The sequence below is a fragment of the Microtus pennsylvanicus genome, chromosome 7, assembly GCF_037038515.1.
Source record: "Microtus pennsylvanicus isolate mMicPen1 chromosome 7, mMicPen1.hap1, whole genome shotgun sequence".
Lineage (NCBI taxonomy): Eukaryota > Metazoa > Chordata > Mammalia > Rodentia > Cricetidae > Microtus > Microtus pennsylvanicus.
In genome coordinates this window covers 112,736,031-112,753,601 of record NC_134585.1, presented here as the reverse complement: position 1 = coordinate 112,753,601, position 17,571 = coordinate 112,736,031, and the positions used below count along the sequence as shown (strand labels likewise).

General features: G+C 43.8%; 1 protein-coding gene across 2 annotated transcripts in view; it reads right to left on the bottom strand.

The window, feature by feature from the left end:
- The window catches only part of Slc22a15 (solute carrier family 22 member 15), a 53,047-nt gene that overhangs the window by 10,266 nt on the left and 25,210 nt on the right, over positions 1-17,571 (bottom strand). For both annotated transcript variants that reach the window (XM_075981778.1, XM_075981777.1), the window contains exons 5-8: positions 16,483-16,612; positions 11,752-11,967; positions 9,447-9,587; positions 6,998-7,083 (exon numbers count right to left, since the gene is read on the bottom strand). In XM_075981778.1, coding sequence (XP_075837893.1) covers positions 6,998-7,083; positions 9,447-9,587; positions 11,752-11,967; positions 16,483-16,612 — 573 coding nt within the window. The remainder of the gene's footprint in view (positions 1-6,997; positions 7,084-9,446; positions 9,588-11,751; positions 11,968-16,482; positions 16,613-17,571) is intronic.

Here is a 17,571-nt window from a genome sequence, read left to right as displayed (position 1 = left end):
CCCAGTAACTACTCTGCTCCCTTGTATGCTCTTTGAGAAGTTGTGTGGCTTCAGCACCGAGGCCTGGCATCCATTTCCAGCATATTACTGCATACAATATGACTCTGTTTTCATCATCGTGGTTCTTTTTAATATTCAATTCTTTTCCCTGATCTATCCCATCAATAACACATTGTCTTGATTACTATGACTGTAGAATATGTGAAAGCAGATCTACAACTGTGTTTTTCTTGATATTAATTATTTTGGCTACTTTAAAATCCTCTGAGTATTCATGTTTATTGCACAAATTTATCCTATGACTAAAATAATCTTCCTGGACATTTGATACTGTGTTGACAACAAATTAGTTTGGTAAGAGAGGAGAGCTTAAGTAAGCCCTGACCTTTGAGCATGGTGACCCCCTTATCTGTGAATGTTACTATTGGCAATTCAGTTATTTAGCCCTCTTTAGTTCCTCCTAGCAAACTTCCATGGTTTTTATGTTACAAATGCTACAGAAATTTTATCTTTAAACAATTTAAAATTTTATTACCGGTACCATTATTTAATTGCATGTTATATTATTTGCTAATAATATATAGAAATAAAACTATGTGTCACATTATTCTGACAAGCTCATTGATTAATTCTTTGTTTCAAATTTAAATTTTTTTTTACTTGTGTGTGTATAGCATTGCATGCGTGTGGTAGTCAGAGGATATCTCTGTGGATTTGGTTCTCCCCTTTGATCATGTAGGTTCAGGGACTGAACTCAAATCACCAGACTCAGCAGCAAGCACCTTTACCTGCTGAATCGTCTTGCCAGCCCTCATTTGTCAATTCTAGTAGATATCTTGCTTACTGTTCAGAATTCTCTATTGTTTCACTCTGTCTCAGCATGGGTCCCTTTTCCTTCTTCTCCCTGTTCTGTTTGCATTTACTGGTATGTTCTTGACAATGTGCCACGGAGAAAGGACATCCTGATCAAGAGAGTATTAGTCACTCTTTTAGTGGGAAACGAAGCATTGGCTAGACCCTCCCTTGACCCTGCTTGCCTAGTTAAAGAAATTCCCTTTGCTTTCAGCGGCTAACATTGCTTATAGTGAATGGTTTATCACTATAAGCAATAAACTCTAAAAAGTGTCTTTTCTGCTTATATTGGATTATCATGTAACTTTTTCTTTCTGGATTTTTTAATATGGTGAATGACACTGATGGGGGCTGCATTTGAGGGGTAAAGCCTGCTTTTGTTTGGCGTAGACCTCAGGGTAATTGCTGGCCTAATGGGACCTTCTGGGAAATATGTGCTTTACAGAACCCAAGAGCAAAGCCATCAGGGCCTGCAGTCCTCCGTGGGAACGTTTCTAACAACACATTCAGTTTCTCTAACAGACAAAGGGCTACAAGCATCATCTGCTTGCTTTCACATAAGCCTTCTTAGTTTGTTTCTATAAAGACTGTACCTAAATTGGATTTACTAGTATAAGAATAGTCACCACGTTTTCCCATTAATGCCTAAAATTTCTTTAATGGTGGTTCCATTTTAATTTCTGAAATTTGTGATCTCTGTCTCCTTATTTTTTATTAGTTTGGAGGTTTATTAATAATTTTAGTTGGTTCTAAACACCAGGCTTTTGATTTTCTTGATTTTATCAATCATTTTTCTGTTTTCATTCCTTATTTTTTTCTTATATTTCTTTTAATTTTCATTCATCTGATTGCCTTATTTACCTTTTAAAGTTTATCTTTTAGAGACAGAAGTTGAGATTACTAATCTGTTCTCTTGATCATTGATAATCATGTAAATGTTGATACTTAAGCCTTGCTTTTTCTACACGTCATGAGTTCTAATATTGGTGTGGGAGGTCCTTCTGTCTATGTGTTGCTTTTATTGGTTAACGAATAAAGAAACTGCTTTGGCCTATAGCAAGGCATAACTTAGCTAGACTGGGAAAACTAAACTGAATGCTGGGAGAAAGAAGGCAGAGTCAGAGAGAAGCCATGTAGTCCTGCCAGAGGCAGACACTGGAACTTTACCTGGTAAGCCACAGCCTCGGCAATAAATAGACTAATGGAGATGGGTTAATTTAAGATATGAGTGAGACAGAAATATGCTTAAGCTATTGGCCAAAGAGTATTGCAAATAATATGGTTTCTGTGTGATTATTTCAGGGCTGAGCAGGTGGGAACAAACAAGTGGCCTCCTAAACATAATATTGCATATTTAATTTATGGTTTAACTAAAATATCTTTTAACTTCCTTTGTTACTTATTTGACCTGTGTGCTTTCTTGTTTAGTATTCAAAATATCCTTTTGTTACTAATTTCTAGTTTAATTCTATTCTTATCAGGTAATGCTTTTATAAGTCTTCAGTCCTTTCAATTCTATTTATATGTGTCTTATAGCCCAGACTACCTACAGCATCTCACCATAGACGTTCTGTGGCTCTTCAAATGAAAGTCATGTTCCCTTGCAGTAGGGTAAGGTGTGGACAAACCAGTTGTATCATGCTGGCTGTGTCTCGATTTTATCCTTTTTCAGTCAGGCACTGTGTCAGCAATTGAAGGATGGAGGCAAGTTCTGCATAGTTTTGCTTTGGGTACTCTGAATGAGAGGCACACACATTTGGGATACTTATGGGATTCCCCTCTGTATGCCATGAATACCATTGGCGAATAAAGAAACTGCCTTGGCCTGTTGATAGGGCAGAACTTAGATAGACAGGGAAAACTAAACTGAATGCTGGGAGAAAGAAGGTAGAGTCAGAGAAAAGCCATGTAGACCTGCCAGAGACAGATGCCGTAACTTGGCCAGTGAGTCACTGCCACGTGGCAATAAACAGATTAATGGAGATGGGTTAAATTAAGATGTAAGAGTTAGCCAATAAAAAGTTAGAGCTAGTGGGCCAAGGAGTGATTTAATTAATACAGTTTCTGTGTGATTATTTTGGGGCTGAGCAGCCAGGAATCAACAAGTGGCCCTATTTCAACATACTTACATGGTCATTAGTTGGCCACTCTTCAATCATGTGTTTAAAGTTTTATCAATTTATGAAGCTTTTAGTCATTGTTTCTGCAGATAATATTTTTCTATGAGACCATAGTTACATGTCAGGCTGCCTGATATTTTCCCACAATTCACTGGTACTCATTAGATTTTATTCAGTTTGTTTTCATTTAAATTACATTTCATGGTGAACAGTTTCTTTTGCTATGTCTGTAATTCATGGATCTCTTCTCCATGGTATACAGTCTGTTGTGGGTCCCATCACTATTGCTTTTGTAAGCTGCATGCTTCTTCTTTAGATTTTTTTTTAATTTATTTTATGTGCATTGGTGTGAAGGTGTCAGATCCCCTGCAACTGGATCTTCAGACAGTTGTGACCTGCCATGTGGGTGCTGGGAATTGAACCCGGGTCCCCTGGAAGAGCAGTCAGTGCTCTTAACCACTGAGCCACCTCTCCAGCCCCACACTTTAGGATTTTTTTAACCTTTTCTTCTCTTGGCCTCTTCTTGGAAGTAGCTCTTTAGATTTTTCTATGCCTGTCTTCTTTATGGCCTCATTTTTCTGCTCATTCCAAGTATACATTTGTCTACTTAAGTACAAGAAACATAGTTACAGTAGCTGTTTGGACTTTTGGCTACCTTGGCTACTTTGGCACATGGAACATAGTTACAGTAGCTGCTTTGACATTCACCTACTTAAGCACACAGGGCATAGTTACAGCACTTCCTAGTGCACCCCTGGGCTATTTCTGTTGATCTCCTTGTGTCGAGGTTTTCTCCTGCTTACATGTGTGTCTGGAAATTCTGATTGAAAGCCATGCGTGACAGTTCCCTGGCCAGGTGTTGCATGCTGTTAATGTCTTCTGAATGCTACCTTGACTTTGTTCTCTGATACAGATCAGTTACTCCGAACCAGTGATCCTGCAGTGTTTGTGTTGAGCACTTTTAGGGATAACAGCCTTTTACTTAGGGCTATTTTAGTCCGGGCTGTCTCCTCTAATGCTTAATGTCTAGCTAACACATGCAAAAGCATTGATGGGCCTGGGTTCTAGGGATGGCTCTGCCTGCTACTGTCAGATTTTCTCTACTCCTATCTGGTGGCCTACCCAGTTCTATCTCATGATCCCCATTCATGGTTGTCAGTCCTCCCCATTCCTGTCTGGCAGTCCTCCCTGCCCATTTGGTGATCCTACCCAGTCCTATCTCGTGACATTCTCCACTCCTGTCTGGTGGTCCTCCCATTCATGTCACTCCTTCCCACTTTTGTCGTCCAGAGACCACAGCTGCCGTGAGCCATGTCTACAGGTAGTCAGTGCTACCTTAACTCAGTCTTCTAAGCCCTGGTTAGTCTCCACTAGGCCTGCCACTGCTGAGATTAGAACTGGCACTAATCACACAGTGTTAATGCTCAGACACCCCAGTCTCAACATTTGTGATTATGTTGGCAATGCGTCTCCATGGTTTTGGTCGTGAGTCAGGAAGGCCTGGAATTCCAGCCTCTTGTTAGAAAGCTGGATATGCTACCTGGCCTGTCTGAATTTTAGTTCCCCTGTGATAAGTGACACATAATGACTTTCACATAGAGAGAATCCAGCACTCAGTCAACACTCTATAAACAGCAACCAATATTGAAAGATGTAAGATTATTTAGGATCCTCCTCTAAGCAAGAATATAGGCCAAGTAAAATGCCCGATGACAAGTCTCTGTAAAATTTTAAGTGACTCCTGCTGACATTCCCAGAGGAGAGTGGACCAGGAGGCTAACACATATGGATAGGAAGCGTCTCTCTAACACAGGCTGAGGGGTCTTTTGATCAAGTGCTTGGTCCAGATGTGTTTCTGGTTTGGGGAGATTAGGGAGTATTTGTATATACATAGCAAAATTGGGTCTTGAGCATAGGACCCAAGCCTAAGCAAGAGATTTAGTCATGTTATAAACTTTGTACACGCAGAACCAGGAGGTATTTTCATACAACACTTGCGGTGCACCTGTACTGTGACCCCTCACAGGAGGCCAAGTGTGGAATCTTTCATGTGGGACACCACGCTTGTTAGTGCTCAAAATTCTCAGTGTTGAAACTTTTTGAGTTTGGAACATTGTAGATTTCAGCTTATAAGGCACAGGCCAAGGCTACTAAATATCTGGTCTTCAGTTTATTTTCTGTGTCTCCTAGAGATACATTATCACAGCATCCACAAGTGCCCCAGAAGCTGAGAGTCACAGCCATGTGCAGACGCTAAAAGGAAGCCAGTGGATAAAGGGCACCTGAGCTTGCAGAAAGGAGAGAACACAGGTGTGGATGCTTGGTGGGGACACTCAGCGAAGCGGACAGGCACACGGTGGAGAAAAGCATGGTCTCCAAGCTCACATGAGCTGCTAGCAGACTCTAGGCCTTTCCTTAATACATACTTAACAGAACTTTTACAGCCTCTGCTTTAAAACTCTGACAAACAGATGTAAAAGAAACCAAACAAAACATTTTAAAGGGTGAATATGAATAGTTTGAAGAATTTTTTAAGCTCAGAGAGGATTCCAGGAAGAACAGCAAGGATTATACACAGAAAAGTTGGCCGTCTGTTCCCTATTTCTGGTGAGGAATCAAATGAGAGGAAGTGGGCTCGGCTATCTTGGAAGAGGACCATTCTAGCAGTCATGGCTATTAAAAACAGAAATGATTTATTTAGGGACATTATAGAATTTTTTTTTCCTAGGAAATTTTGAAAAATTAACAGGATGTCCACTTTCTCTAAGCATAACAGCCATGTTTTATTCTCTGAATCTGTGGGAAACACTGCTTCACTGTGTCTCAAGCCATGGCCACAGAGGGGCGCAAGCCACAGAGGGGTCCAGCAACTCTCGGGACAGATGGAGATGAAGACGTATGGCTGATCTGGATAGGAGATCACTTGTGTGTGTTAGGGAGGGTCATGTGTAGAGTCCTAAAGGTGGGCTACCTGAATGTGCAAAGAAGTGAGGGGAAAAGATCTTTGGCCTGGTCTCATGTATCCCTGGCTAACCTCTAACTTGTTATGTGGCCAAGGATGGTCTTGAACTTCTGATCCTCCTGCTTACATCTCCAGAGTGCCCGGGTTACACATTTGTTACCATGCCTCCATTTTATATGGTCCCGAGGACTGAAGCTAGGGCTTCCTGCCGTCTAGATGAGCACTCTCCAACTGACCTACATTCCCTCCCAGAGGGACATCTAAAGCTGTGCTGTGTAGTAAAGCTAAAGAGGTATAAAAACACCAAAGCTTCCTACAAATATACTTTATTTGCACTTAGTTTTTAAAATTATGTCCATCCATTTGTTTCTCTCTCTCTGTGTGTGTATGTGTCTGCACATGTGTGTACCACAGCCCGTGTGTGGGAGTCAGAAAACAACTTGTAGGCACTGTTCTCTCCTTCTTTATAAAGACACTAGTGATCAGATTGAGGTCACAGGGCTTGGTGGCCAGGGCCGTTACCACCCGAGTCATTTCAGCAGCCCTCATTCACACTTTAAAACGGCCAAGAGCACAACCACTGTGATGGGCAGGGAATGCAACTCTTATGGTGTTGTTGTTATACTTATTAACCTTGGGGTACCAGATGGAGACATGTAGGGGTTCCAAAGCTACCTTTGAGAACCAGTGTCCAATCTCCAGTCTTGAGATTGGCTGGAGTGTGAGTTTCATTTGCAGCTAGGAAGGCGTTTTAGCGCAGAAGAGGCTTTGGCCTTCCCTGTCATAAACTAGACAACTCTAGCGTCGCCAGTGCTGCATCCCAGACACCCCAGATGGTAGCTTAATAGCCTGAAAGAATTAATAGCACACCTCTGAGCACATTATTCACCCAGAGAGTGGTTCAGGCAATGCAAAGAATCTGGCCCATTTATAGCCCACACAATTGCTAAATAATATGCAATCATAGAAACGAAGCGTGGCATATGGTAATCCCTTCACTACATTGAGATTCACTGTAATAGAAGTGCCGTTCAAAGTCCTCGTGGAAATGCGAGAGGCATACCTTTCTTTTCGGGAAGAAACATCACAATAAGACAGGCCAGTCCTCCGAGGCACAGAAAGGCTGCTAGTGTCCGTTTCCGACCAAACCTAAGTAATAGAAGGAAATCGCTTATTTCTCTAAGGAATCTTAGAAACTCATCTTCCCTTTCCTCCATCCTCCAACTTTCCTATTCAAGTGTCCTCCACTTAATCTCTTTTTGAGTAGGTGGAAAATGCAGCTGGTCAGGAGACAGACCAGGACAGATAGAAGCACGAAAAGGAAATCCAGGACATGGCCGGGCCAGATCCCGTCCACAGGGAAAGAACCATTGTATTCATAGAGTGCAGGCTGTGGCAGGACTATCTTACCACACGCCCCTGTTACCTCCCTCGGTCCCAATAACAACCGTGCAGCATGCGCTCTTGCACGCCCCATCTTTTAGAGATGGAGACCGATGAAGAGAATGGAGTCGTCTAGTTTGTGTTGATCTCTGGTTATCCAACTCTTATGGGGTTGGAAATTTTAAATACAGGGTTTGGGGGAGCCTTTTTTTGTCTGTCTGTATTTGTTTCAATTGTTTAGAAATATAAACAGGAAAAAATTCTTGTTAGTGGTTTCTAGTTAAGTAAAATGTACTACACACTTTGATTTCCAAATAAGAGGCTCAGGTTTAGAAGAAAGATGCTACGCTAATCTCCACTTTCCAAGGGAACGCAAAAGGTCAGGTCCTCTGCTAGAAACTTCAGTATTGTAATTCTGTTAGCTAATCTGTCAGGGTAACTTTAGGATGGCTGGCTTTAGAATAATTATAAATGGAAGCCTAGTGGGGGAGCTCACTGCAGTTGGAAAGCTAACACGTAGCTCAGACTAGAATGAAACCCAGGTCTGCTTGACCCCAAAGGCACCGACCTTGTCCTCTTCGTATTCCAGCCCTGCCTTGAGGCAGTAGCTGCTGGAGAGCAGGAAAGGTCTGGTGTCTTTTTGACAGCTATTTCCAGGCTATGTTTGAGTAACACTGAACACAATGGGCAGGCCCCAGGCAAAGGCTAAACGTGAATAGTTCCCTGGCGATACTGGAAGTGGCCACCAGAGGCATACAGAGGAGCCTGTAGCTAGCTGCAGAAGATGTAGATGTACTACTCTTAGAGGGATGCTGGGTGCGATGGCTGATCTGCTTCTGGGACCATGATGATCCCAGTGATGGTCACTAGCAGAAGACTCAGACAAGGCAACTGCAATGCTGTCTAGGAGAAAAACCTCCAGCTCAACAGAGTTCTGCATTTGAGCTGCAGGACTCTCAGCTGGAACATGCTGGCAGCTGTGGCAGGAGAGTCGGGATATTACAGCTCATGGCCCAGTGCTTCCCTGTTGTCTTCCTTCTGTCACTAGCCCACTCCTATGCTCAGTAAGGTTTTACTCTTTACTTTTTTTTTTTTTTTTGCCTTTTTCAAGGCAGGGCTTCTCTGTAGCTTTGGATTCTGTCCTGGAACTAGCTCTTGTTGACCAGGCTAGCCTTGAATTCGTAGAGATCCACCTGCCTCTGCCTCCCGAGTGCTTACTCTTTGCTTTTGAAAAATAAAAATAAACAACAACCTGTAACAGGTTGGCCTGGCACTTAGCATTTGCTTCTGGATCCTTCTCTTTATCTCTCCCCCAGATACTGGCCAAAGGCTAAGCACATTTTCCTTGGCACTCTGGATAGCGCTGTTTCCCTATTCTCAAAAGATGTTGCATTCTCTCTATCTTCTCCCCCTGCCTGGATTTCCAGACTGCCTGCCCTGTTATTTTTCTTTCAAACTCTAAGAAAAAATGCTCTCAAACTCCTTCCAAGTCTGTTCCTAAACTCTTTTATTAATGAGTCTACATAACCCAAAAGGAACCTTGGTTTCCTGATCAATCGTGATGTGCAATGTCTAGGAGGAAGAAATGGCCGAACTCAACTGGTTCTTTTGCTCACTAAATAACAAGAGGGATAAACAGACCTGGAGGCAGATGGCTACAAAGTAACAGTTGAAATTTCACTCCCTTGCTCCCAAGCAGCAAAAGCAGGGTTTACTCTGCCCCTTCTAAGTAGTTCCTAGGAGAAAGGAAGTCTTTCTGGTTCTGTCAAGTTTTGTCTTCCTGCTTATAAGGTCTTCTGGATTCTGAGTTGACGGGATTCTATCTACATGGAGTAACAACCACATTGTTCAGGCCTATGAATCTGCATAGACTACTCAAAACCCCTCAGATGGTAGTGCCTTTTACACTGAGTTAAAGCCTACATAAGCATTTACACACACAAAACTCAAGAGCAACTCCAATAAAAAGTGAGCTTAGCTGCATTTAGCCTGAGAGAAACTGATGAACAGTGCTGGCTATACACTGTCTACAGCCAGAGAGCGTAACAATCAGGTAAGCACTTATGGAAGACGATGTGTGTGCTACAATGCATAGCCCCTAGGTCTGCCTCGCCGCCATCCATACTCACCATCTTTGGTTAATCAGGTAGATGCAGAGAGGGTAGGATGGAATCTCTATGAGGCCAGATAAGGCCAGGTTGGCATAAATACTGCCCCCTAGGTCACCAGCACTTAGGGTGAGGCCGTAGTACACCAAGCTGCACACAAACCTGCATTGGGGATAGAAGGACTGAGAGGTGAGAGAAAAGTCCAGAAACAAGATTTTCCAGGAGATTAAACAGTACCTGTTCCATATAAAACCCTCTGCTGCAAGTAATGAGTTTTACTCTCCCACTGAGCTTTCTTTTCTACCTTGATCTAAACTTTCATCCTATTAAGAAACAAAGGCATAATGGGGCTTTGGGAGTGATTTATGTCCGTGTGTTATATAAAACAAATGAATGGACAGTTCCTGCTTGAGGAAAGACATTGTTCTTGCCTCCTCAAGCATTTTTGCACTGAAGTGGAAACAATGGCCCTATTCTTACTTTATTGGGTTCAACAATCTAGGAAACACTGGCCTGTGTCTTTTGATATTATCAGGAGGGCTGGACTAAGCCTCCTATGGGGAAAGCCAACAGGGGACGGCTAGAGAATGGATGGATCCTCAGGTAGGTCAACTGCAGGCCACAAATGCCAAGCTCTCTGTGCCTCTAGGATCTTAGTCACTTCCCATCCATGATCTTGAACAAGCCCATGCACTACAGAAACCAGAGCAAGAAGAAATGGCCAGTGTCGCAGCAGATCGGGACCTTCGGGGAAGATCAACAAGGAGCGAGGCTCTTGAGAGAGAGTAACTCATTTCTGCACACCATCATCGAAATTCACACTTAGGGAGCACCTCCTAGCTCTGGCATTGTGCCAGGCACATGTCTGTGTCCTGCAGTGGGGAACGATGTGCCAAGGAGTTCAGTTGAGCTGAGTGCCAACCTGACGCTCCAAATCCCAGTGAGGTGGTGAAAGGAGCATCAGCTGCTGTGTTAAAACCACAGTGCAGAAGAGCTGGTCCTAAGGACCATAAGACTGGTCTTGTAAATGCAGCCAGCTGATAGCCCACAGGTTCCTATCTGGGCTTTCCACCTCCACTAGTTTGTCTTTTGCAGTTGACCATGGCCAGTGCCTGCTAAAGAGATTCCTTGACTGCTTGCTTCTAGTTTGCTCTTGCTAGAAAAAGCCTGGCATGTTTGTGGCTGCTTCAGGGTCGAGTGGCAAAGGGAACACTTTATTTTTCCCTCAGCTTGAAAATACAGCAGCTCAGACTTGACAGCTCTGCTCTCTGGAGCAGAGATGTCATGCTCCCCTCTCCCGGGCAGACGCAATAGCTCTGCTCTCTGAGGCAGACGCAATCAAGCTCCGGCCCAGGATGGACGTAGGCTAGAATCTTCCCGGTAAGTGAACCTCTGTGCTACACAATTTATTAGAAATGGGCTAGTCCAGGTAAGAGAGTTAGCCGAGAAGAGGCTAGATATAATGGGCCAAGCAGTGTTTAAAAGAATACAATTTGTGTGTTGTTATTTCGGGTAAAGCTAGCCAGTGGCGGGAGCTGGGTGGCGGAATGCAGTCCCGCAGCTCCCTCAACACAGCAGTGGGCCAAGTGTCCTGGGCTGTGAAGGACAGGCTATGGTGGACTATGGACACAGTTGAGAGACAAAGCCATAGAACATTTGGCCTGACATGTATAATGCGCTAGGTTCACTCCCTTAGACCACAAAAGGGAGCTTTACACGTGAGTACTTCCTCCAATGCAGCTGACGGGCCATGTGATGAGCGGACTCAGAGCTGGCTAGAGCTCCGGGTTCCTGTGCACTCGGCATCTGCTTCCAACTAGTAAGAACCCCCAGTTGGCAACATCTGCACTATACTGCGGGTTTGGTTTTCAGAGTTTCTCTTAAGCTCCATTCACGGTGCACTTATACCCTGGGACACGAACCTCCTCAACTGTCTCCATGAAACTTCATTCTTTAAAAGGAGTCACCCAGAATCCTGTATGCAGCTTATCCAACTCAGAAGCATTCTGAGAGGCAGGCTGGAATACACTAAGCAACTGAGTATCAGGCTCAGAGTGGCAACCCTTCATCAACTGACTTGATGTGTGGTTCTGTCCATTCCTTCAACCTCCTGTAAGCCTATCAGTGCCAGAGATAACATTTCCCAGATATCAGAGGATTCCACACAGAAAGCACTGAGGGATAGGGGCCTTGTCTGGTTTGGGTTTTAACAAGGCAGCCTTACAGTGACAAGAGGTCACTCTTCCTGCAGCCCGGTGGAAGGACCAGGCTGTCAGGAACCCGCTAGCGTTCAAACTGAAGGTTCCATAACATCCCCCAGAATTACCAGATGAACATCAGGATCAGAGTGTGTCCTAGGAGGACCCGGTAACGGAAGAGATCCAGGAAGCTTCCGGTTTCCCTGCAGCTCCTGTTGGCCGGACATGTGAGTGAGAACGTGCACTTGAGCCTGCGGTTCCTCTTGGCAATGAGGTAGAGAGCCTCTTCTGCCTCACTCAGTCGACCCTGGGAGTATAACCAACGAGGTGATTCAGGAATGAATCTGAAAGAGACGTCATTAAAGGCTGGATATTCATACAGGTGCGCATGCAGAGGAAGGAGACAAAGCCCCCCTCTGTAGGTGGCGTTCCTCACCACAGCTCTGTTCCATCACAAGCCTGAAATATGACTTCCCCAGGGACACAGGAGGGAGAACAAGGGGGACGATGGTAAACAGTGGCTCCTTTTATTAGCTGGAACCGAGAACATGCATTTCAAATATTGCCTTAATAAAGATAAATTTTATTATTAAGAACAATTCTACTTGTTCTTAACAATAAAATACCCAGAGTCAGCAATCAGGAGGTGAAAGCTGAGAGATCAGAGAAGCAGCGCAGCCAGCCACGAGAGAGACCTTTTACCTCTACTGAATCCTCAGACTGAAGGGGCGATCCTGTCCTCAGACCGCCACCTCAGACTTCATCCTAAGACTGCAACTGTCTCCACCAAACCTGAGACTCAATGAGCTCCCGTCTCCTCTTGCCTTATATTTCTCTCTCCACCCAGCCAGATCACTCCTGTCTCCACCTTCCTCGTGATGGGATTAAATGTGTAGGACTCCCAAGCGCTGGGATTAAAGGTGTGAGCCACCACCGCCTGGCCTCTAGTGGCTTAGCGTTGCACTCTGATCTTCAGGCAAGCTTTGTTTGTTACAACACAAACAAAATATCACTACAGTAAATAGTTTCCATCTCGGTTTAATTAAGTTTCAGTAAGTGAATGGCAAACCTTTGTTTGTTTTTGTTTTGTTCTTGTTGCTTTTTTGAGACAGGGTTTCTCTGTGTAACAGTCCTGGCTGTCCTGGAACTAGCTCTCATAGACCAGGCTGGCCTGAACTCACAGAGATCCACCTGCCTCTACAGTACTGTATGATGCACATTCCTCACAAGCATAGGTCAGACATGAGGCACACTCTGCATCCCCATTACACGCTGGTAGACAACACAGCAGTAGGCACAGCCTTGGTTTATGTTTTTGCTTTTTCTTTTCCTGAGACATGGTCTCCCTATGTAGAACAGTTTGGCCTTAGCTACATAGTCCAGGATAGTCCTGAATTTAAGACATTCCAGAGTGTTGGGATTACAGACCTGTACCACCATGCCTAATCAACTGGGTTCTTAAGCTCTGGAAAATCTCACATTGAGACAGAAGTCTTCATTATCAGCCAAGCGTGATAGTGCACGCCTTTAAACCTAGCACTCATGAGGCAGCTCTCTGTGAGTTCGAGGCCAGTCTACTTTACAGAGTGAGTTCCAGAACAGCCAAAGATACACAGAGAGACCCTGTCTTGATAAACCAAAAGCAAACAAACAAACAAACAAAAAACCCCCCACAAAAAAACAAAGAAAGAAATTTTTATTATCTAATCAAACAAAACATTTCAAAGGTATTTTTAACTTAATGGCATGTTATTTAGGAGAGAGATGTTAGTTTTAGACTACACAGAAGCATGACATGGTATAACACATCTTTGCCACTTCTGTAATCCAATGTGCCAGCTTCAGAGTGTCCTGAGGGCCTTTCCTGTCTCACCAAGACTGTAAAGAATACAATTACTTCCCGGGTAAGTTCTAGTTACAGAACAACAGGGGTTTCCTAACACAGCCATGGAATGTTGAACCACTTTGTGGGATGCCACTAGCGTCTTCACAGTTTCAAAATTTAGATACTCTGTAGATTTTGCTTCACCATTCTGCAAACATTTAAAGAGGTTTTGTCCCAAAGACAAAACCATGACAGAATGGAAGCCTTTTTAAAAAAATTTAGAGTGTGTATGTGTGTACGTGCATGTATGCACGTGTGTGCACGTGTGTGCACGTGTGTGCCTGTGCATGTGTGCGCACCAGTTCATATGCTGTGCTCTTAGAGGCCAGAGGAGAATGTCAGGTCCTCTAATCTGTTCACTCTTTGCCTTATTCCTTTAAGGCAGAGTCTCTCATTGAACCCGGAACTAGTATGGTCTCTCCTTTCTCTGCCTTCCTCAGTGCTGGGTTACCAGGGCATGTGGCCACACTCTGCCCTTTATGTGGGTACTAGGATCTGAACTTGTCTTCAGGTGTGCAAAGCAAGCACTCTTACTTACTGAGCTATCTTTGCAACCTAGAAGTCTTTCTTCCTCACTAAACACAAAACCAAATCACATTATTTTTAAAAAATCTAGTCTGACACTCTGCCTTCAGTAAAAAGAACATCATCTGAAGAACAAGATTGCTGTTTTCTCAAATTCCCGATACTTCTCAAGAAGGATAGTGAGCAATAAAACTACAGGATCCAGAAGCTCATTAGACAGTCGTTCTGTCAATAGCCACTCCGTGAGCATTTCCGTTTTACACAGAGCACTATGACAGGTGCTGAGAGGAAAGGTGCTGGGACAAAAAGGAGCTTTCACAGAACTTACCCACTGGGGACAAGGACACTCATGCAAAACACTGGACTATTAATCAAAGTCACCTGTAATGTCTGGTGAAATCCTTTAGTCACCTCCTTGTTGGCATTTAATTATTGTTATTGACTAGTAAGTACACAACCAAGTCAACACTGCTCTTTGGAAGCTACTGTACACAATATAGAACTACTGTGCACAATATAGAGCCACCATGTATAACACAGAGCTACTGTGCACAATATAGAGCCACCATGTATAACACAGAGCTACTGAGTACAATATAGAGCTACTGTGTACAATATAGAGCTAATGTGTACAATATAGAGCCACTGTATACAATATAGAGCTAATGTGTACAATATAGAGCTACTGAGTACAATATAGAGCTACTGTGTACAATATAGAGCCACTGTGTACAATACAGAGCTACTGTGTACAATATAGAGCTACTGTGAACGATGATTTAATTTATTCGTAATATAAATAAAAAGGATTTGAAGAAGACCGCTGACCTGCCTATATACAGAAACACATGAAAACAAAATTTAAATGGGACAGAACTGTAAGGAGTGAAAAAGAACCAGCAGGAAGCATATCAAAATCCTGGCATGATTGTCTGTGGCCAACAGTGGTCATATTAATTAGCAATAAAAACCCAAGACTTCACCAATCATATTGAAAATGACATTTGAGAGTGGGAATACTTTTAGAACTCATGAGTCCGTTTCCCTCCTTTATTCACGTCCTGAATTCATCTCTCAGTGAGAACATTTCCTCATCTACACTCAGCAGTTACTAACATAGACTGCAGACTCAGAGAGAAAGGCCCAACGGCTCACATCACGCATTGAATTTGCCTGGACTGAAGGAGCCATGAGAGCCAGGCTAGGTGCAGGAGCATGAGCTTTGTTAAATATTTGAAAAGAAAACTCATTTACTCACCGATATTTACATGACTGCCTATTAACTCCATGCACTATGTGGAGCACACTTTTATTACTTTCAAAAATGTCCAGTGTGCAAGCTAATAAAATGTTATTTCCCTTTATAATAATAAAACTACCTCGCTATAGCTCACAAAACTCAATCCTTTAATGGAGTTTTTTTTTTAAAATACAGGTTAACTATTCTGATATGTTCATGTCTGCATTTAACAGTTCTCTTGTTCTCAAAGACACCATGGAAGCGAATTTCAGGTTCAGATCCCATCAAACCTCAACTTAGAAACTGAAGAAAGGGCTATCAAATTTCAGAGCAACTGAAATTAAGATACTACCACAGGTCTGTTTTACTTTAAGTCACAAAAGAAAGAGACCCCAGATATCACTGGATGGAATTCTTGTTTACACAAAAGATTTTAGTCTGATGCTGTAGGGAAGAAACAGCGCTCACTGGCCACATTAAAGCTGGTTAGGTAGACTGGAGGTGGGGCCAAGCACCATGAGGTGACATTTGGGTCACTGTTTGTGGAGCCCACCCTGGCTTGGGAACTGGAGTTCGCCCTGGCTTGGGAACTGGAGTTCACCCCAGCTTGGGAACTGGAGTTCGCCCTGGCTGGGGAATCATTCTGGTACTGCTCAGAACTCTCCTGCTGACAAGGGATCTCATGTGGACTTTGCACTTAGAGGCCCTGAACTGAGACTCCTGCAAGAGGAACAGCTGTGGACACATGTTCAGCTCCACAGCAGTGTCAGACCTCGGCTGCACACATGGCCAGATCTGGATGGAAGAGCTTTAAGATTAAGACACTGGGAGAAAGGGGGGGGGAGAGAAAGTGAGAGAAAGAGAGAGGGGGGAGGGAGGGAGAGAGGGAGAGATGGAGGGAAGGAAGGAAGGAAGGAAGGAAGGAAGGAAGGAAGGAAGAAAGGAAGGAAAAAAGAAAGGAATGTCCATCCCCTGAAGGCCAAATGCAGTTGATGACTCTAAACATGAGACACCTGCATCCTAAGATAACTAAATAGCATCTCTCTCTTCCAAGGAGCTGACAAGAACTGAGCGTTTGCAGTTTAGCTCTTCCCAGAATTCACTGCAGGCAAGCTCTTGAAAGGAGAGACGCTGCTTACTTGCTCGCTCATATCCTTCTAAGATACTTCTGTTTGTGCAACAAAAATTCCACGAGAAAAGTCTACTTACAACGATAAGAGAAAGACGACTGTTCCCTGAAGGTTGACCAGAACAGCTAGGGCCCTCCAGGAGCGGATGAAGTATCCTAACAGGGCATATTGTGCGATGCCAACAGCGAAGAAGAGACCTCCGATGGATCCTAATGCAGGGAAAGAGAACTGTCACTGGCGAAGACCACCCACAGCACCCTTTCCCGCCCTGATCAATGTGCAGGCCCTCCTGTGAGTCATCAGTCCTGCCCTATTAATGTGTGCGGCAGAACACAGGGAAAGGCTACGCAGGCGCCCAGCTTCAATTTATAACACCAAGAGGGGCCAGAAACATGTAAACTGGAGGAAAGGCAGCTGGTGTGGACAGGATGGAGTGCAAAGCTTCTGCCAGGTGCTGTAGGGACTGGTTGCTGCCCTGACTTCTGCCTGCATCTGTGGCTGAAGCTGGAGGTATTTTTCAATGTGGGTGATGGGATTTTCAATTCATGCAGTTCCAGCAATGCTGGTCTTAATCTTTTTTTTTAAAGGTTTATTCTATTTGTATTTATTGTACGTGTGTCTCTATGTGTGTGGCTTATGTGTGTCACGGTGCCATGGTGCACTTCAGTAGGTCAGAAGACAACTTGTGGTAGCTGGCTCCTTCTTTCCACCATGTGGGTTCCACAGCTCAAACTCTCATAGTCAGAGCAAGCAATAGAACAGCGTGAGGGGCAGGGCAGGTGTCTGCGACACAGTGTGCCGTACGTGGCAAAGCCCGGCTCTGTACAAGGTCCACTGGCATTCTGAGCCACTCCCTTCTCCTCTCTTGTTTCTATGGAAAGGCGGCTTTTGGATGGGCTTTTCTTGTCTTCATCTTAATTTTTCTATGACGATCTTATAAGCAAATGTTTTCTTTGATCACCATTCAGAGGTTATCACTGTATGACACAACAAGATGACTAATATACTGTTTACCCTGTCTAGGAAAAGAAAGAGCCAAAGAGTGTGTGTGTGTGTGTGTGTGTGTGTGTGTGTGTGTGTGTGTAGCAATTCAGCAAGTAAAGGAATAGAGACAGTATGGAGTCCCCTGGAGATTTAAGACAATCAATAGCTGTTTGGATTTATTATA